Genomic DNA, 21,911 nt, shown 5'->3' with positions numbered 1-21,911 from the left:
ATTGTTTTTTAATCTTGTCGTGTTGTCTAGTCCTAATAACCCTTTAAAAAGGGAGCCCAGACTCGACAGCGTTTTGTTTTATGCCGGTCAAAGAAAGCTTCTAAAGATTGTATGATTATAAATAATGAATTTTGAGTCAAAAGAGACTTTTGTTACTGCCAATGTTGTCTACAATTCAACACTGTAGAAATGACAGTATTTCACTGGAAGGATAATCCAGTATTTTCCATCATCCATCATTTTCTTCGGTATGTTACTGCAACTACAATTCACTGTATATCATGTAACTGTATATCCAGTTATTGCATTTTTGATTACTGATTGCATTGTATTACTTGATTACTACTGTCAGAAAAATGTTGGTTTTCACTGTTGTTGTTTCTTCGGTATGTTACTACATCTACAATTCACTCTATGTCATGTGAATTTATATCCAGTTATTGCATTTTTGATTACTGATAGCAGTATATTACTTGATCTCTGCTGTCAGAAAAATGTCGGTTTTCACTATTGTTGTTTTTTTTTCCAAAATTTCAAAATAAAGGCAACTGATTACAATTGGGGGATTTTTCTTTCTAAATGTTTTGACTGAAAGCATGTCAATGAAACTGTTCAACCCCACCATAAAATTTAGCTAAATTTAAAAACAAAAGGCTTTTTTATTTTTTTAAATGAAATCTCGATAGATTTGGTAGAATAACATTTTTGAACAAATATGTATTCAAAGAAAGACCTATTTGAAACAGTCTTGACATCATCTTAACATCAGAGGCTGTTTTACAAAACAAATACTTAACAAGAACCTATTCAAACAACTAATCACTTGCAAACACTTTTATTCCAATGGCCTCTTGGAAAAGGACTTTTTTTTTTTTTTTTCAGTTAAATAACTAAGCAAAGGTTTAATGTTTTTATTTACCGTATTTTCCGCCCTAAAAGGCGCACCGGGTTATAAGGCGCACCTTCAATGAACAGCCCATTTTAAAACTTTGTCCATATATAAGGCGCACCGGATTATAAGGCGCATAAAATAGAAGCTATACTACATCAAACTGAGGTTGACTAGGGTTGCGGTATGCATCCACTAGCCAATAACCAACGAGCCCTCTGTAAACAATCGCGTTTCTCAAACGATCTCCTATAAAATGATCGGAACTGACTAAAGTTCGATCTAACGCATTGGTACTACTTACCTATGTTTCCCTTCCATATCGATCCGTAGATTTACTCGAAACATTAACAGAGCAGCCTATTTTGACATGAAATAGCCTGGTACGTATAGCAGCTATCGCAATAGCATTAGCCATCCGCAAAGTCTCACGAGCCTCAGCTCGCAATCTCCCATGAGCCTCAGCAAAGTGTAAACAATCACGTTTCTCAAACGATCTCCTATAAAATGACCGGAACTGACTAAAGTTCGATCTAACGCATTGGTACTACTTACCTATGTTTCCCTTCCATATCGATCCGTAGATTTACTCGAAACATTAACAGAGCCGCCTATTTTGACATGAAATAGCCTCGCGGGTACAACAGCTATTCGGTGACGCCCCCTGACTACAGTTGCCGTAATGTTGGGAAGCGATGCGACCTTGTAATTTACTAGTCGTACTAAAACGTACTGAAACATTTTGGCAGAGCACTGTGTACAACCAGTATGGATCAACAAATTCATCAATTGATCCATATATAAGGCGCACTGGCCTATAAGGCGCACTGTCGGCTTTTGAGAAAATTTTAGGTTTTTAGGTGCGCCTTTTAGGGCGGAAAATACGGTACTTTTTGCATCATTTATACTATACTGAAGGGCAAATAATTGGAAATTAATCAATATATTGTTTCAAGTGATTTTGAAAACAAGCGTGACAAGTGGTACCACAGGACGACTCTGGAACAGGGTAAAAATATGAAGTCCCAATTTGCTGCGAGGTGCCAGCTTCCTGTGGGTGGCCAAAGCGATGGTTGGGCCCATGGGATACTGTGTTGAGCAAATGGTGCGTGATCATCTGGTTTCTGTATTTTTTATGATTGGTTATTTTACGATTATCTGTGGCGCACTGGTTAGCATGTCCGCCTCACAGTTAAGAGGGTGCCGGTTCAATTCCAGTGTGGAGTTTGCATGTTCTCCCCGTGCCTGCGTGGGTTTTCTCCAGGCACTCCGGTTTCCTCCCACATCCCGAAGACATGCTTGGTAGGCCGATTGAGCACTCCAAATAGCCCCTAGGTGTGAGTGCGAGTGCGTATGGTTGTTCGTCCCTGTGTGCCCTGCGATCGGCTGGCAACCGGTTCAGGGTGTCACCCGCCTACGTCTCAATGACTGCTGGGATAGGCTCCAGCACGCCCGCGACCCCGTGGGTACAAAGCGGTACAGAAAACGAATGGATCTGCATGTATAACAGTAACAAGATGGATTTCTGTTCCCACGACAGCTGGTAAAAAAAAAGAGAATAATTCTATACAAATTGTATAGGTCGTACTGAAGTTCTTTAACTTCTTCCTACTCCTTTTCGAGCTGTCCTAATTGTTGTTGTTTAAGTTATTTACGACTTGCTTGGGACATTTTGTTATTGTCCTGTTTTCTTTTTCCTTTTATATTTTACTGATATCTTTTTCTGTTTTTAAGCTCAAAATAAAATTGATCAATAAGAAAAAACGTTTTTATGATTCCCCCCTCACTGTCGTTACTTGCGTCTCACGTCTCTCATTGCTCACATCATCCAGGTACGTGTACAACTCCTCTTGATAGTTCATATCTCTAGCTTGTTAAACACCAACAAATAAAGGAAATGGTGGCCTAAGATGCATTTAGAAATGAGCTCGAGGCACTATTAAAATCAGTGACGTCACTGTCATTATATACAAAATGACGATAAAACAACAAAACTCTTTCTTGGTTTGTGCCTTGTGGTGCGCGCAGCCATTCAGGTATTATGAGCAGCATCTAACAGGCCCCTCCAACAGGTCAAAGTCAAACAGGGCTTTTTTCCAAGAAAGAAACATGTACAGATTAAAGTCAGAACATCTTTGGGAAATGTTCCTACTGTGTTTATCTGTTAAATTGAAGATACTTTTCTTTTAATAAGTCAGAACATGTTGTGAGTATCACTCATTTTAGTTGTACTAGGTTCATCTTGTTTTTTCTTTTTCAATTACTTCACTGGTTCATCACTCTGATGAAGGCGGAAGAACCCGCCGAAACATGTCAGGTAAATGAACCTAAAGAAAATTGTTTGATATAGAAGAACCAGTGAAGTATCACTCTTTTTGTTTTGTCTGTGTGTTTAGGTTATTGTAGCGCAGGCATTCCCGATGCTTCATTTTAAAATGCCCGGGTGTTTTACTACACAATATATTAACAGATAAAAGTCCATCTGGCCAAATCGCGTACGCACATACGCACACACGTTAGTCTGACATGTATATAGTGGCTTGCATTGCATGGCTAGGTTAGCTTCAATTATTTTTCAAAGCTAAATCAATAAGTCAACTGTATGTTTTCACTATGGAGCAGTGCTTCGCAAATCATGGGGCAGACCCCATGAGGAGGAGTACATGGTGCGATGCCGGAGTGGGGGAGGTGGGGTGCTTGTGACCCCAGGGAACATGTTAATTAGAATACGCAAAATATTTTCTTTCTTGGGGAGGCATACCATGAAATAATCAAGAAGCACTGGGGTCAAAGGTACAAGCAAGCAAGTTCTTTTTGCTACATATGGTAAATTTCAATTTTTGCACGAGGAATAGTTCATTGACATGGAGAGGAGTCGATAGTTAATCCGTGACAACAAATTTAAGGGGAAACCAAATAAAAAAAAGACAAACAGTAGAGGAAAATAGAGTAGATTCAAAGTGTTTTATTATGTTAACTTTTTAGATTTTCTTGAAATTGACATAACTTTAAATTGTCCAAAAATTTGAACTACAACAATAATAGCAGCTGATTTTTTTTTTTATGTTAAATTGAGGGGGGGGCTATTTACTGGCTGAAGGGGATGATGGGAGCTGATCTCAAGACAACTAAACTGAATGGATTTGAGGGATGGATTGTGCTCATCAAAACCAACTGAGTTAACTTCGAACAATCTGTAATATTAGTGTAGCGGAACTTGACTGGCAATTTTTATATGCTGCTGTTGCATTGCGCTTTTTGGACATCACTAACTCGATGGGTTCAAATTCAGAGGATGCCGTTGGTGGCAAGATGGTTGCGATGAGCATAGTTAGGTGCGCTTTCTATGAGGCACAGACTGGTTGTAGTGGAGGGCAGAGGGAAGAGCTGTCTTCCTGATGCGACATCAAGGCTCCAAGGCCTCTCGTTGCTGTCCCCTCTTGAATGGCGGTGGTCATGCCGTCTTCGTTGTACAGGCGCTTGATACCGTCGTAGAAGTCATCCACTTCCATCTCCTCCACCTTAAGACATAGAAGACATAAAAATATAGATTTTTTTAAACTAAAATGGCTCACCTTAAATCCCTTTGTGCAGTTCAGACAAATCCTAGTGGATTAATGCAATTTAATGTGACAAATCCTTCTTGTGTAAAACAAAAGTTGGCGACCATGAGAGGATGCATCTTTTTATACTTCTTTGAGCTCTTTGAGAGGTTTGTGATGAAGGCCTATATAAATAAACTTGACTTTGATTTTTTTTTTCTTCGGCGCCAACGACAAAGAAGAAGCTACCCAATGCATATACCGTTTTTTTCCATGTATAATGCGCAAAATTTAACTAATTTATTGTCCTAAAATCTGGGGTGCGCATTATACATGGGTACAATTCAAAACAAATTTTTTTTTTTTTTTTTTTTGGACACGTCAGCTATATAAAGAGCGAGAGTTCAGTTCTCTACCTAAATGCGTATTACAGGTAATATTTTATTTCACAACACTTTGCCTTGTTCCTTTCTTCTCTGCTGTTCACTTCAAACACGCTCCATACGAACACAATGCTCTCGTATCAGACGCTTGCTCGATCACCTGCTCGTTTGCTGTCACAATGTACCCTACACAAATCCAAAACATTTCTTCGCTATCGAGTTTGCTAGCGCATGCGCAGTGATACTGACCGGCAGAATAACATCCGGTTGTTCCCAAAGATGATCTTTTTTCTGAAATAATTTTGCGTTTACGGACTTAAGTAACCCGGCCAGGTCATACCAAAGACTATAAAAATGGGACCCATTGCCTCCCTGCTTGGCACACAGCATTAAGGGTTGGAATTGGGGGGTTAGATCACCAAATGATTCCCGAGCGCGGCGCCGCTGCTGCTCACTGCTCCCCTCTCCCCTCTCCCCCAGGGGATGGATCAAAATCACACGGGGATGGGTCAAATGTAGAGGACAAATTTCACCACACCCAGATGCGTGTGTGACGATCATTGGGACTTTTAAAAAAAAAAAAAAAAAAAAAAAAAAAAAATAAAAAAAATTGGGTGCGTATTATACATGGGTACAGGCTTTTTTCCAGCATCAACATGCCATTTTTAGGGTGCGTATTATACATGGGGGCGCATTATACATGGAAAAAAACGGTATATATTTTAGGGATGATTTTTGCCTCTATTACATAATAGAGGCATAAATCACCCCTAAAATATATATCCAAAAACATAGTATAATAAGAATTTAAAATTTGGTCTTCACAATTTCCGCCTATCGCGGATTCTTTTACAATCATAACCCCTGCAAAAAAATCCACAAGACTTTACTCTCAACGAATTATTTTCGCTTTTTTTGCTCTTAATATGTCATGATGGCGGTCAATGCCAGGCATCGTCCACTAGGGTGTAGCAGTGAGTGAAAAGAGCCCAAGTGATAAATGAAAACACCTATTTCAGTTTCTGTGTAAGATTAGCAAAATAAAGTTGTGGATTTCAAATCTTCTATTTTTGGTGTCTTCAAAATCAAACCGTTCAAACACAAGTGTCAAACTCAAGGCTCGGGGGTGCCAGATACGCCCCGCCATATCATTTTATGTGGCCCGCAAAGACAAAATGTGCATCAAATTCGTGTGTCATTACTAGAATGGCAAATTGTCTTCATTTTTAATAATATCTTTTTTTTTTTTAAATATTTGACCAGTTTTTACTCGTCTGATTTGAAAATGACTTATTTGTCAGATTGTTTTGTAGCTTGTACTGTATATAATATGAGGTGCTCATACATTTATTTCGGTTGACAGTCATAATGGCCCTCCGAAAGAAGCTATGACTACAATAAAAAAATAACTTTGACACCCCTGAGTTCAAACGTAAGTAGTAAATCAACTTGGCATTGCTGTATACAAAACAAATTGATATCAATTGTTATGCAAACTTACAGTTTTATGCTGTATTCATATTATATTCAAACCTCTAGTTTATTGCTGAATTCAAATCAATGCTGTATTCAAATCATATTCTAACATCTACCTAATTTGTTATTTCTGTATTCAAATTATGTTATTCTGGCCAAATCTCTGTTTATTTTATTTTTTTCCTCTTATCCTGATTATAGTACATACCGTTTTTTGCCATGTATAAGGCGCAAAATTTAACTAATTTATTGTCCTAAAATCTGGGGTGCGCATTATATGGGTACAATTTTATTTTATTTTTTTATCCGGATATCATACGGAGGCCGCCATTACAGATGCGCTTTCTTCTCTGCTGTTCACTTCAAACACGCTCCATACGAACACAATGCTCTCGTATCAGACGCTTGCTCGATCACCTGCTCGTTTGCTGTCACAATGTACCCTACACAAATCCGAAACATTTCTTCGCTATTGAGTTTGCTAGCGCATGCGCAGTGATACTGACCGGCAGAATAACATCCGGTTGTTCCCAAAGATGATCTTTTTTCTGAAATAATTTTACGTTTACGGACTTAAGTAGGAGTCAAAATTTGGGTGCGTATTATACATGGGTACAGGCTTTTTTCCAGCATCAACATGCTATTTTTAGGGTGCGTATTATACACGGGGGCGCATTATACATGGAAAAAAACGGTAGTATTATAGGTAGTACAGGAGTAATGTAGATTGTGTGGCAGTGAAACCATTGGTTGCAATTGGGACGGGACTAGATAAGCAGAATCGGTTCAACCCGCTTTCATTTTTAACAAGTCATGTAAAACAAAATGTGAATTAAAGTTTTAAGAAGTGTGGTGTACTTGCTGAAATACACAAAATGTAATGAAAAAAAAATCACACAATTCAATTAGTGAGTTATGCAGTACAATTTCATAATTTAGTCTTATAATAATTCCCAGTATCTTTTGGATGTTAAACACGTTAAACTGACTTGATCCTCCAACATTTTCAAACAAGAATAGTTGTGTGCTCATGTTACCTTGCGCTTTGTCGAGGCCTTGCAGCGCACAGTGACTTTGTGCAGGCAGTTGAGCTGACCCAACTGTTTGCGAGGAGAGAGGAGCGTCATGTGGCTGCTGCGGTTGGCGGTGGACAGGACGGTGCCGCATCGCTCATTCACTCGAGCTGCTGCCATGGAAGGCTCAATGGAGGAAGTGAAGCTCCCTGAAGACAAGTGGGAAATAAGTGGGATAAGAAACACTGCGGTGGAATGACTTAGCTTTCATGAAATTAGTGTTTGAAATGAGCGGGGCATTTGAATTACTGATCTACACGAAGTTAACATTAAAAATTCAGAATCCGGCAAATTTATTTCACATTGGATTAAGCCTTGAGATCTCTTTTTCGTTTTTACTGCTGTATGTAATATTGTGTCTGACACCGTATGTGTGATGCAGTCTGATTGTATACCCAGAATGTCCTGTGCTGCAAGTTGCAAATTGGTATGGCTTTGAAGAGGTTGGTAGATGTAGACAGTGTTTGGCGGTAAGGAAGCTCTGGGTGTGGAATGACGACTCGCAACCAGCTCTCGACTCCGAATCAACTCCGAGGTGTCAATCTAAGAGGACGAAAACAGAGACAAAATCAGGTATGTATGATTTAAACCCAAAATACAACTATTTACTTTCATCTGACCCTGTCCTGGCTGGAACTAGACGTTATTTTAATAAATTACCAGCATTAGTTCCGTATGAAACACGCCATACTCCTGGAATATTATTTGATGTAAAGTCGACATAAGCTTCAGCATATTTGAACTCCTGTATGAGGCAACCGCTGAGCAAAAATTACACATGGCAATGTTCACTCTCTTTTCTTTTTGAGGTCTGTGTCGTCATCGTAACACGGGCACATTGTAGGTCAGTTTGCCAACCTTTTTTCATCTATGGCACACCTTTTTTGGGGAAAAAAAATCTCGAGGCACACGAGCGCACTGGTTTGCACGTCCGCTTCACCGTCCAGAGGGGGCGGGTTCGATTCCAACTCCCTGTGTGGAATTTGCATGTTCTCCTCATCCCTGCGTGGGTTTTCCCCGGGATCTCCACTTTCCTCCCACATCCAAAAAACATGCATGATGGCCGATTGAGCACAACTTGCCCATAGGTGTGAGTGCGGATGGTTGTTTGTCTCTATGTGCCCTACAATTGGTTTATCGGGTCTACATATTACGCCTGTATATTACGTGTGGCCCCAAGAAATCACCACATTTGAAGGCGCTCTCGTACCTGTGCCTTCCTGAGCAGCTCGACGGTGACAGCCAGCCAGTGGTGACAACAGGTCTCCAGCTCCAGAGTGATGAGGGCCAAGGCCAGCATGGATCCTCTCAGCTAAATGACAAAAGCATCAAACTTATACAGTACATGCACAAGTCCAAAATGTAAGAATAAAAGAAGACAAATACTACAAACAAAATGACTCAAGCAGAGGGAAGAAACAAGATCAGAGGTAAAGTTATGCATATGTTAAAGTTTGACCAATTAATTTGGCGGTTTTAATCTATCAGACAATTATTTGGTTATCAAAATATTGATTGATAGAAGTTTATTCATCCCACAGCGGGGAAATTCACTTGTCACTGCAGCGCATATGAGTGCAAGAATAATACGAGTGCAAGAATAAAACAAGTGCCAACATTTCAAAAAAGGGTAAATAACAGACAAGGACAACTATTCTGTGAAATAGCAAAATCAGCGGCAGTCTAAATGGAAAATAAAAACTATTTTGGTTGGGCCCTGTTCTACGTATAAGCAGTGTTACTCACGCACGTTGTACCTGAAGGAGTGAGTGATCAGCCAAACAGCGGTAAAGTCGTTGTGTGAGCAGGGCAAGATGCTGAGAGCGGTTCAGTCTCGGCAAAGAGTCCAAAAACCCAGAACACGACAACATCATTGCATGGAACTATGGAAGCAGTAGAAACAATTGGGGGAAAATATGAAAAAAAGAATTCCCCAAGGGGGTCAGGGCGTGCTGGAGTCTATTCCAGCTGACTCTGGGCAGTAGGCGGGGGACATCCTGAACTGGTTGCCAGACAATTGCAAGGCACACACAGACGAACAACCATTCACACTCACGCTCAGCTATGAGCAAATTGGAGTGCTCAATCATGCATGTTTGTGGGATGTGGGAGGAAACCAGCGTACCGAGATGAAACCCATGCAAGCATGGGAAGAACATGCAAAGGGGTGGTAAATATTTGAGCTCAGTTCAATTAATAACACAACGTTCTTTTTATTATTTACATTAAATGAATTGCAATTGAATCATTTGGTACCGTGCCGCACAGGAAAGAATAAATAACTTGCGTTTTTGTACACCTTGGTTACGCGTAAATACAGTACTCATCTTATGTTGTTGGCACGATGTTATGAGGATGCTGCAAGTAAAGTTGCATAGAATAGACAGTGGATTATACTCCACATACATACTCCAGGCTGTTAGGATCCTGAACTCTCTCCCCCTTTCTGCGTAGCGTCCTGTACTTTTACGCTATGCTTACTGTCTGCTGTATGCACGCTTGCTCCGTTTTGCTCCTCTTATTTATTGTGTTATTTGTTTATTTATTATTTGTTCATCACCCTTATTATTTATTGTTTGTGCCTTCTTGTTTTTATTTTGTCGTTTGCTTGTATGTCTATCGTGTACTATGTCTCGTCACCGTGGGATAGTGGAAACGTAATTTCGGTTTCTTTGTTTGTCTTGGCATGTGAAGAGATTGACAATAAAGCTGACTTTGACTTTGACTTTTGACTTTGGATTCACGTTTATTATTATATTATACTGTGGTGTTCGCATGCAGAATTCCCCCTCGGAACTAAGGGCTGAAGGGTGTGTTGGGATGGTGGTGTTTATGTGGTAACGCATTTCTGCTATATGGCTGGAAAGACAGTACGATGACGTTTAGAATTATAGTTGGTCTGTTTTACGGGTTGCAGTTCAAACACGGATGATTTTTGTGAAGAAAATCTCCACATAGAATGTGCAGTCGGTGATTATTTGATTCCTTGATGCTTTCGACATTTGATTGTGATTTTCTAGAATTGTTTTTAGAAGTTTTCTTCGCAAAAATCGGGACGTCATCAAACACTGGTCCGTGAAAATATTGTCTGACAGTCATCCGGTCCGTGGTGTTAAAAAGGTTGGGGACCCCTGAATTAGACAACTACCATCAATTACTGAGACCTTTTTAGATTAGTCACAAACTCCAATAAGACAAACACATACTATATAACGTGAAAATATAGACTGCAACATTAAATCCACATAGCCTTTCACAGGAGGTCCTACCTTTACGAGGATTTTGACGTAAGATGTTTCGAAGTGATAAATTGTAGACCATTAACATGTAACGACAACGGAATCACGCGGGACAAAAAGCTACGTTCGAGATTGTTTTATCTTTCGTCCCAGACCAAGCAATGTTTTACCTACAAACATTTGCTGTAATCATGACTGAACTACCGCATACTCATAGCTCCTCAGTATTAATACAATAACCCGTATCAGAAACGGTGAACAAATACGTACAATACGTACAATATGCAGGAAGTCCAATGGTGTTGCGTTGTGGAGATCCCAGTTGAGTTTATCGAGGATGATTTTTTCCATTCTCAAGATTTCAGATGGAGAACAACCACAGTTGCTGGACACAACCAAATCCTTTAGAGAGGGCACACACTGGGTGACAAAAAAAGCACGCACGCAAACGCGCGCACACACACACAAACGCACACACACACGCATCATGTGAAATAACTGGCAACTGCATCACTCTCTATTGCTGTTTTTTTTCATATTGTGTTTACCTCATCCTCCTCACAGGTCTTGACAGCCAGGAAGAAAGAGGCAATTGCGATGCAGCGCAGGTACTTGGGCCGAGCCTAGAGGCAAAGAATACAATGAGACACATAAGACATATCTATTATCCTATTCATTAATCCATCCATTAAACAAGGACTCACCCCACAAATAAGGTTGCCCAGACACACACGTAATACATAGGTTTGGCAAAGTTGACATATGAACTGGATACCAATTTCAAATATAATTTTTGGTATTGATTTTCATGGTTCTGGTGTTCACATTCACCTCGCTATCTTTCAATCTCAGATTTTTATTTTCTAGCTGGTGACAGCAACACTGCCTCCCCGCAAACAGAGACGGGATGGCCTTTTAACTCATGTGAATGTCTAATACTTGCGTGTGCATGTGTGTGGGGATCTGAAATGGCGTGATGTTTGTGTAAAAAATAAATGCTCGTGTCCGCTGATCCTCAAAGGCACATCCAACAATTTGTAAACAGAATTTAATATTTACAAAGAATAAGTCATGATAGATGCACACACACAATTAAAAAACGAGGAAATTAATGAATGTATTCGTGGCACGGAAAAATGAAACATGACAATTATGTAAATATTTGTAGATCTGAAAACAAAATGAAAGTCACAACTGTATTTGTGTATATACTTTTGACGCAAATTTCGCCCCAGACTCGTGCAGCTTTTGAACCTGTTCTAAAAATAGCTCACCCGTGATGGGACATTGTACTCTCCTTGGAATGTTGCATAAGGAATCATTTGAAAATGTAAACACTTGCGGAGGTTTATAAAATAAAAATGTGTACATTCACTTTTCAGTCATAAAGTCTCCTCTGGCAGGTTGCAGTGGCAAAGTGGTGTGTGCTCTGCATTTACTTACTTTGATGGAAGCGAGAAAGCGATCCAGAATGCTAACTGCTAACACCAGAGTTTCTGGGTACAGCTGCAGTCTGCCATGGAGCTCCGTCAGCCAGCACACGGCCTTGTCCCGCTGAGTCGGGGAGATATCTGTATCCTGAGTGAAAAAAGTAAAGAACTGCAACAACCTTGCACCACACTGTCAAGGATTTGCTTTTGTCTGAATTCATTATATTATCTTATGTTCTGGTAGAAAATAATGAAGATTAAAATAAGTTTGAAAGGCATTGCAGTAGTTGGATAATTGTATTCCTAAGACATCTTACACTATATTCCCAGTGACCACAGTAGTCTCATTTTAGGTCATTGTGGATGAAAGAAAAGATGGTCATGTCGCCACATGGGGGATTTGACTCATTTTTTTCATCATCCCCAATACAACACAATACAATAGAAACTAGGCTGTTGTTTAGAGGTACAAAAACTTGACTGGCTTGACGGATAGCTATAATAATTAGTTATAATCGTTCTTTGCAAGCACTGATATGCATTAGTCTGAAAACATTAAAAGCACCGAACTCAGTCATCCATCTGTGCATCCATTATCTGAATCACTTAACCTCAAAAGAGTCACTGGCGCACTGGAACCTCTCCCAGCTGACTTCAGGCAGTAGGCGGGGGACACCCCGAACTGGTTGCGAACCAGTCGCAGGGAATACAGTCAAATAACCATTCAGACTCACACCTAGGGCAATTTGGAGGGGTCAATAAGCATACCATGGAGACTTTGGATTGTGGGAGGAAACCCATGCAAGCATGGAGAGAACATGCAAACTCCACACAATCAAATCGGCAACCTCTGCACGGTGAGGTGGACATGCTAACCAGTGCACAACTACGCCACCCAGAACTCAGTCAGTCATAACTATTTTAGATTCCTACTTTGACTCTGCTTGTGACTTGAGAATTGACTACAAACTGTATGAGAAATATTTAAATAGATAAGAATCCAGTTTGAGTCCATCTTAAAACAATTTTTCTATCTGAATCACTTTCGAGCAAATTTATGATCAACATTAGAGAAACTCTTCCTTCAGTCTTGCACAACTTCCCATCTTGTCATTATAATGTACAGTACATAATAGTGTGACAAACTCAAACATGTATGACTACGCAATGCACTATTTGACACCCCAAGGCTGCGGTGTCTGTATGGACTGAAAGTACCAACTTTTCTTAAACTCTTGTCTCAATGAGTATTTCCAGTTAAGCCTTTTACTGTTTTTTCCCCCATGTTTTTCTTCCCTGTAAATGATAAAGAATAGAAGGTGTTGATTTATGGAATAACTATGAAAATGAACTGACAAGAAGTACTTGCAGAGTTCAAAAGAAGGTTAAAAAATATTGTGTTACCAAAATTAGGTATAAATATGATTCTATATCTAAGTACACACATCGAGTGACGAGATGTGAATTTGTTATATAGTGTGCCTAAGCCCTTACCTGTGAGGAGGGCTTCTTCAGCACGTAGACCCTCCACATCTTGGCTTCCCTAGACATAGCCTTTTCTAGAAGAAAAGACAGCCTGTGGATTTCCCAGGGTTCGGAGAACTTCATTCCTTCTCACCCTGGTCAAGCCTTTCTCCCCACTGGACACAGCTACCTGTGAGATAATAGAACTCAATTTGACTCATCCACTTTAATCAAAAGCTGGTTCATGATTGCTGCGAACTCATGTAACATTGTGATACATTAAGCTAATGTGGGACAGATAGATAGATGATAGATCTAGTATCAATCTGTCATCGATCAATGGTAGGTAGGTAGGTCAATTGAGTAAGGTGGCTCACAGATAGATCGATGATAGGTGGCTGATAGATCAATGATGGATTCTTGATAGAAATAGATATAGATGAACTATTACGTTCATCACAGCTTCTGCTTTGTGCTTATAACAGTAAAATGCAGCATCGATTGTGGAATGTTACATGTGTTGGAGCATAGCGTTCTGCTAAATCTATATTTTTTTTCCCCTCGAACTGGGCTAATGACAGTTTCCGCAAAGCTCGCTAGCTTGTTGACTTGCCGTCGCAGATATGCTAAAACCTCTCTTGTACGTGTAACAATGAATTGATGCGAAAGAGCATTATTACTATATAAAACCTGGATCATCAATTATAATTGACAAAAGAATGTACGTTTGCTGTGACAGCATGGATGAATGGTAAGACCATTTAAATAGCTGTCAAGTATCCAAGAAGTAGACGGCGCCCCATAGCCTCACCTCCCCTGCGAAGCGGAGAAACCCACGGTTGGATTTCATCCGGTCCACTCAGTTGCGAGATAATTATAGTCGGGGAGACTGTTTTTTCGCTTAGTCGTCCATCTTGACTTTAGGTTGGGGCTATTATTGCAAATTATTTAAAAAAATAAATTGGGCAAAGCAGACAGCGACTGCCCACTTCCGAAGATGGGACTGGGGAAAGAGAAAATGAAACAAACCCCGCCTCCTTCTTGGCCCAGCTAAGAGGAAGAATAAACAAAATACTCCATGAGATCGGGTTTGTTTCAGTAAGTTCATTAATTTTTAAAAGCGTTTCCTCCATATTTAGCTGGACGTTTATTTAAGTAATTTCCAAACACACTAACATTCAGTCAAGCGCAAATCCACGAGATTCCTTGATAAATAGGTCTGCTTGGATGCCGGTACATTTATAACGTCATTTTTAAGGATCTATATTTCCGCAGTACAATATATCTTTTGCACTCCATATAAATTATCTAATTCTATCATTTTGATTGGGTATCTGTTGCGAGCACTAACGACAGCACAAGAAGCTAGATTTATGTAGCGAGCTACCCAAAACCCTTACGTAATGCCTTTATTTGCGTCAGGACCCTGTCAGATCACGAGCCAATCAAAAACGTCTGATTTGGGCGGACTATTTGAACGTGAAATAGTGCAGTTTGTTGATTGGGCAATAGAAATGTCAATCTGAAAACAGTCGTCTTTTGTCAAGGTCGGCACTAGTGTCTCAATTTTCAGTTTCAATTTTCGTCTACGTGAAAATATACTCAGTATTATGTTTATGATTGTTGTGAAGTAAGCCAAAAATAAAACTGATACTGTCTGTAAGAACGTATGTATGCGTGAATGTTAGCCAGTACGACTGGAGGCAAGTTCTTGATTTACAGCAAAGCCATGATTGGTTCATCCCCCATGACGTCATGGGGCGGGGCGGTGTATGTGTTAGCAACATCAACAAAAGAAAAGCGAGAAAAGAGTACCGAGCGATTGAAGGAAGACCGAAGAAATACGTCGGCGAAGTACAACCGATATGTGGATGTAATTTGCCTTAATAGGTAAGAACACTCATATAACTTTATCGGGATTAACGGTATCTGACACCAAACGCGCGATTTCTTTCTTCTGTCTCCTAATCGACTGAGAAAGAAATAACGGAGGAAAGTGAACGAATGACAAAATTTACATCGACTAAAGCTAAAGTAAAGAGTAATCGAACGATCATCACATATTCACAAGGCGTCTTTTTTGATTAACCCATCATTCCAATTTACGTTTAATACGTACAGTTAAAAAAAAAACCTACATGGAAAAGAGGCATTCAGTAAATATTTCCTGCTTCTTACGTTGGTTTGGGTTAATAGAAATTTACCATCAGTTTTAGAACCGGATATTCCTCGAACAAATATCTGTTTATGCGTTTTTCACTTGATGTATTTGCTATCGTTCTGTCCAAGAGAATATATTCAATCACAGTAATTCAGAAAAACGCATGGATATTTAATCTATTGATTATATTCTTGTGCCTTCATGTCGAAAACGTTTGTTGTTGTTTCGATGATGGTGCTGTAGGATAGAATGTTTTGCAGTTTGAGGAATAAGAAAAAGAGCCCCTCCCCCGCTCCTCAGGGTCGATTTTAAAGGTTTGCTAGCTGCAGTCAACAACAGAATCAGCTCCCTCGGTTGCCATCTATAAATTAAGAAAACAGAACCGAATCGTGTGGCGTATTTGAAGTGTTTTTTTTTGGCCCAAATAAACAAGAACAACGTAAAAAAAAAAAAGACTGTTTGTCGGTCTGTGATTCAGAAGGCGTTCACTAAAGGAAATCTGACACCCGAGTCCAGCTGTGGGGAAATGGGCCGGGCTGGGAGTTGTTCGTGCCCCCCCCCCCCCCCCCGCCCCCTTAAATCAGGTCAACAATCTGGACTAGATATCAGTGACAACACGTATGCCAACAAGAATTACATAAGTTTTATACTTGTGTAGTGACAAGACGGGACTGCCAGCTGAGACATGGATGCCTTCAAACTGATGAAGGAGCTGCGGGCAAACTATGAGTTGGAGGTTTATTATCTCCCCAAAGAGACAGGCCTGAGTCTCATTGAGTCTAGTAATCAGGTGAGTCCATGCACTACATCATCATCTCAAGCAAGTTTCTTTTAAAATGTACTCACGACTACCCGTTGTAAATTATGATCATAAATCCCATAAAACAGTTAACCAGAGACAAATTAAATAGCAGTTCAGACGCAATGTGACCTGCTTTGCCCAAGTGTTGGTTCCCCACCCTTGATTCACAGTAGGAAAATCTTTTACGTTTGGAGAAAAAAAGGATCTCTTGGCGGCAAAAGATGTACGCACAGGCTAATGGTCATCAAGTTGAAGATATAATTGCATTTTTATTGGGCTGGAACCAATGGTGTTGGTTGTTAGCAATGCATGTCCTCGCTGTGCTTGCTTGAGTTCCCTTCTCTGGCATCGTCCCGCATTCCAAAAACATGCATTTTAAGATCGATAGATAGTTGCCCATAGATGTGCATGAGAGTATGAGGGCTGTATTGTTTCAAAGCCTAACTGACAAGTGTTCATTTTCTAGAATGATGGGCGGATCTCAGCCAAGTGCAGAAATGCCAAAGTGGAGGATTTGTGGAGTCTGACCAGCTTCTTTGGCTACACCACACAGACCTTCGTCCTGGCTATTAACTTGCTTGACAGATTCTTGGCCATGATGAGGGTACACAGAGTTCCTTATTTGACCGTTGCACTTTAAAAGTCAACTTTTTGATGACACAACATGGGAGGATCATTGAGTATTAAAAACAGCATCTTATTTCAGATCCAACCAAAGCACTTGTCTTGTGTCAGCCTGAGCTGCCTCCACATGGCCGCCAAAGCGACAGAGGAGGAGTGCAACCTCGCATCCACCGACGAGCTCATCCGCATTGGGCAGTGCCGCTTCAGCGTGTCCGACCTCGGCCGTATGGAGAAGATCATCACAGAGAAGCTTGACTTCAAGTGCAAATCTGTCACAGCTTTGACCTTTCTGCAGTTGTACCATCAGATTGCACTGTCTCACTCCACGGAGAGGTAAGAAGGAATACTGATAACTTCATTATTTTATGTTCGCCCCTTTTCTTTGTAAGGTACACGGATAGATCGAGAGAAAACTCACAGAATATCAAGAAATTATTCAGACTCACAATGACACCTATAAACAATGTACAGTAGTCTTCAATTAAATTAGCATGAAAGTGTTTGGAGTGGAGAGGAAGTACCCAATTAAGCATGGAAAGAACATGTAAAAAAAATAAAACAGACTACCCCCTCGTTGAGAAAAACAAAAAAAAGTATTTTTGCCTATTCACATATGCGCCTTTCTTTCGCTGCAGACGTGTGTGCCGTCTGCAGAATTCAAATTTGGTCAACATATTCTGCTGCTGGCATTTCTGAAACCCTATTGTTTTTGCTTGGTGTGGTGCTTTTCCACCACACTCTCTGTTGTTTGTGTGAGCAGAACCGGTCGCTTTAGGTCAGCAGTCAATTATCAGACCGTTGCGTCTGGCTGAAGCGCTGTGATAAGATTTATGGCTGACTGCCACTGACTCCAACACTTGCATAACCAGTTTGTGGGTCATGTTTGTTTTTTGCAACACACCGTATTACACATAATATATGGTTTTAATCACTGTTTTAATTGCTCTTTTTAATATAGTTGCGTATCAGCATAAATGCCTTCTTTCCATCCAACTTGTGTGAACTCCATTGGTGCTCATAATTTGTGTGAACAGGAAGGAAACATTGAGCCTGGAGAAGCTGGAGGCTCAACTCAAAGCCTGCCTGTGCCGGATCGATTTCTCCAAAGCTAAGGTAGAAATTCACAGCAGAGATCAACTCGCATTACAACTTCCAAATAAAGTTTTAAGATGAGCCCAAGCATGAGAGCAAATGTCAAAATGATTCTACAATTTCACATTTCCTATGCTTCCTTCTCTTCTAATTCCATCCAGCCGTCCGTCCTCGCCTTGTCCCTCCTGAGACAGCAGATTGAAGCTATTCAGTCAGTGGACATGTTGGAAATAGCCCATCACATCCAGAGACACCTAAAGGTAAACAAAACATTTGTGGGAAATGTGCTGGAGAAACATTAAGAGGAAAACTGCCACTCCATTAAAAGAGTTTTACAGTTTTAACACCAGGAAATCGCTCTTATGTAACAATCTTACCATGATCGCAACCTCTCTATGTGGATGCAAAAATCAACAGTTATTTCTGCCTTACTGTGAGGAGTGCAGTATCCATTTTAAGTTACTAAATAGTTTGCTTCCGATGAAGGGCAACGACGACAGGTTTGTCCACTATAAGTTTTACATGAGCAAAGTGAATTCTTGGTATCATGTAATTCTGCAATCGCCAGAGACTTGTGTGCATGGTGTACCCAGTGAGTGGCGACCCTCATTTGCATGTGTACAAATTAAGCACGTTTATTTTTAGCCAATCTCTGCACCATTAAACATGAATTATCATGTCTGTGGAGGTTTGTGTGTAAGAAAGATGTTACCTAATTATAATTATATTAATGATTTATGCATGCTAATTCTGTCAAAAGTCTAGCAGTGGAAAAAGTACAGTGAAATGAGATTTGGAATTAGAACAGATTTTGTGTATTTGAAAATTTGTAGTTCCCCTTTTTGGATTTTGAAATTTTGCTAAAATTTTTAAAACTTTTCAAAGAGTATGGCTGTTGTTAACCGGTATAACTTGTGATTGGGGTTTAAATGAGATACTTAAATAAACTACTCTTAACCTGGTGATGTGAAAAAATGAAATGTTTCAGTGTACAATGTCGCACTAGTGTTTACGCGTTTACTGTCGGTGGCGGAGCAAACCAGGCTAATCGCTCTGCTGCCTGTTTGGTTTCAGATTGCAGACAGTGAGCTCCTGTTGTGGCGCGATCAAGTTGCTCAACGCTTGTCCGACTACGCCTCGCCAGAGTGCAGCAAACCCAATCATAGAAAACTGCAATGGATCGTGTCTCGTCGTACCGCTCAGAACCTACACAGCAGCTACCGCAGCGTACCTGAACTGCCCACCATCCCCGAGTGCTGCTGGGATGAAAGCGAGAGGTGAGAATTTTAATTTTAACCAATGCAGCCTGGGTCTGAGGTTTACAACCTTGCAAAAAAAAAAAAAAAAAACACCCACTGAATTTGGATATAATGGCTTAACAAAAGGGAAATTATGTCGATGCAGCAAGCTCTAAAATAGTAGTGCACACACAGACTGAAGACAGGATTCAGTAATCAAAGCAAAGCAATTTGCAATTTTACAGTGTCTGATAACCTATGGGTGGGCCAGTGTGATTGTAGTTTCTGAATAGTTTATCTATGCACTCATGCTAAAGTCATCATGTAACAGCGGGTAAATGTCAGCTGAAAAATACCGAACACGTCAGTGCCCGTGTGGGTTTTCTCCGGGCACTCCAGTTTCCTCCCACATCCCGAAGACATGCTTGGGAGGCCGATTGAGCACTCCAAATTGCCCCTAGGTGTGAGTGCGAGTGCGAATGGTTGTTCCTCTCTGTGTGCCCTGCGATTGGCTAGCAACCGGTTCAGGTTGTCCCCCGCCTACTGCCCGATGACGGCTGGGATAGGCTCCAGCACGCCCGCGACCCCGCTAGGGGCAAGCGAGATAGAAAACGGATGGATGGACTCCTTGTGGTGACATATCAGAAGAAAACAAACAAACCCTGAGGGTCATCACACACATTTGAAGGTTTCTTCAGCAACCACAAGTTTTTCTTCTTCATTTTCACATTCAAAATGAGTTTTTTTGTATGATAGCTTCATTCCATGTGTGCAACCACACACATTACGTCACACAGACATGACAGGCTGCTCGACTGAGTGACTAACGTCTTGCTTGTGCCTCTCCTATCTCACAGTATTGCATGTCTGGATGTGTGCGAGTCATGGGTCACGTCCCAACTGAGACAAGACCAGTTTCCGTGACATCACGCAAGGCCTCGCCCTTTAATGTATCATGGGGTTTATTTGAAAATGTCCGCTTAATGTTGAAACTAATGAAGAAAGAGGAACTTGAGTCACTGGCCACAATATTAGTTGTGAAACAACTAATGACGTCCAGTGTCTGAGCTGACTAAACAGTAATGTTTAGTTTTAATAGGTATTACATAGTTTTGCACCCCTCACAGCTTTTAATGAGATGACAAACATTAGAAACTGGCTTGCCTGACTATTTATTGCCTGACAAACAAAGACATAACCCACAGGCTAGGTCAACAAACTTGGTGATGTTCACTTTGACATTACAAATAACTGACTGACAGTCAGCTGACAACCGTGACGCAGACAGGTTTTACACACTACTATCAGCTGATAATAAAGTGGAAGCTTGAAATGCATGTTTGCTCGTCTTTTTGCTGTATCATGCATATCAAAGAGGAAGTAAAATGTTTGAATAACCTTGTTTTCCTTTCTACATTTAAAGGTGCAGTGACATTTCTGTCTATCAAGCAATTATATTTGTAAACAAATATTTTCTAATTATCTTTCAGTGAGGACTCTTGTGAGGACATGATGAGTTCGGGCGAGGAGTCCCTCAGCAGCTCACTGGGCAGTGATGGCGAAGGGCCGTTTTTTCCGGCACACCGCCACCACCACCACAAACGCCGCCAATACCTCAATGCCTGACACCTTTGTCACGTTACTGTGCCTCATCCCCACCCCAAACATTCACTTTTAATTTATTGTCTAATAAGCTCCAGTACTGAAAGTAAATTGCACAACTGGCTGCTGAGCATGTCTAGATTTTTAGTTAATAGATGTGTTGGTACATGGTACATTCCACGATACACAGCAATTGGTTGAAGACACTGGTTGGTTGGAGGACAAACACTGCAACCAGATCAGAGCAAAAACATGCCAGTCGTTGTCAGAAACTTTAATTTACCAAAATCTGGCAAGTATAGAAAATGTCGGCTGTTTATAATCAAAGATGAATAAGTTTACTCATCCACAGAAACTGAGGGCAGCCGCAGCTGCAATTATCTGGGCTTGATCTAGTTGCTTACATTTCAAGACTACTTTCATTTTTAATCATACATTTTAGATATTTCTATTGTATTACAATATTTGTGAACATAGATGTGTTGACTCATAATAATTTGATATCAATACACCATCAGCAGCAATAAGGATGGAAAATTAGTAACTGAACATTAAATTGCAACACAATGTCCCGTTTTGACTGAATAGTTTCGTGACTGCAACTGCCCTCACCTTTGGAGTTTGTTCATTTGCACAGGATGTCATTTGTGTGTTGGAAGTAGTTTGTGTCCTTGGGGAAAACAGATGTGACAAATTTTGTTTTTCTTGCATTAACTCTCCTGAGGCCATTTAGTCAAAGTTCAGTAAAAAGCACTTATTTTCCTTGGTCAAACACTGTTGACTAATTTTGTAAGAATTTATGATTTTAAAATTGCCAATTTTAGGATGTAGCTTATGGATAGAATGTCATGTGGAATGAACTATTGCTGAGTTCAAGTTGGGAAAAAATGTACAAA

At 40.3% G+C, this 21,911-nt stretch overlaps 2 protein-coding genes across 3 annotated transcripts; one reads left to right on the top strand and one right to left on the bottom strand.

Moving 5' to 3' along the window:
* Positions 1-3,834: 3,834 nt before the first annotated feature.
* On the bottom strand, positions 3,835-14,542 carry ccni (cyclin I). 2 transcript variants are annotated; one of them, XM_037266430.1, is made up of 10 exons: positions 14,308-14,542; positions 13,527-13,686; positions 12,046-12,180; positions 11,151-11,225; positions 10,882-11,022; positions 9,121-9,246; positions 8,574-8,675; positions 7,759-7,906; positions 7,328-7,512; positions 3,835-4,410 (listed from the first exon to the last, which is right to left on the bottom strand). In XM_037266430.1, exons 2-10 carry the CDS (start codon positions 13,638-13,640, stop codon positions 4,234-4,236), a joined length of 1,203 nt encoding a protein of 400 aa, XP_037122325.1. In that variant the 5' UTR covers positions 13,641-13,686; positions 14,308-14,542; the 3' UTR covers positions 3,835-4,233. The 2 variants fall into 2 exon arrangements, with proteins under 2 accessions (XP_037122325.1, XP_037122326.1); XM_037266431.1 differs by lacking the exon at positions 9,121-9,246.
* A 702-nt stretch (positions 14,543-15,244) lies between these two features.
* ccng2 (cyclin G2) lies at positions 15,245-21,903 on the top strand. Its single transcript, XM_037266438.1, has 8 exons — positions 15,245-15,386; positions 16,316-16,447; positions 16,926-17,063; positions 17,166-17,416; positions 18,118-18,196; positions 18,337-18,435; positions 19,250-19,452; positions 20,904-21,903. Exons 2-8 carry the CDS (start codon positions 16,343-16,345, stop codon positions 21,037-21,039), a joined length of 1,011 nt encoding a protein of 336 aa, XP_037122333.1. The 5' UTR covers positions 15,245-15,386; positions 16,316-16,342; the 3' UTR covers positions 21,040-21,903.
* Positions 21,904-21,911: the final 8 nt, after the last annotated feature.

This window comes from Syngnathus acus, chromosome 12, assembly GCF_901709675.1.
Source record: "Syngnathus acus chromosome 12, fSynAcu1.2, whole genome shotgun sequence".
NCBI classification, from domain to species: domain Eukaryota; kingdom Metazoa; phylum Chordata; class Actinopteri; order Syngnathiformes; family Syngnathidae; genus Syngnathus; species Syngnathus acus.
The sequence above is the reverse complement of the archived record's forward strand: the minus strand, read 5'-3'. Positions and strand labels throughout refer to the sequence as shown.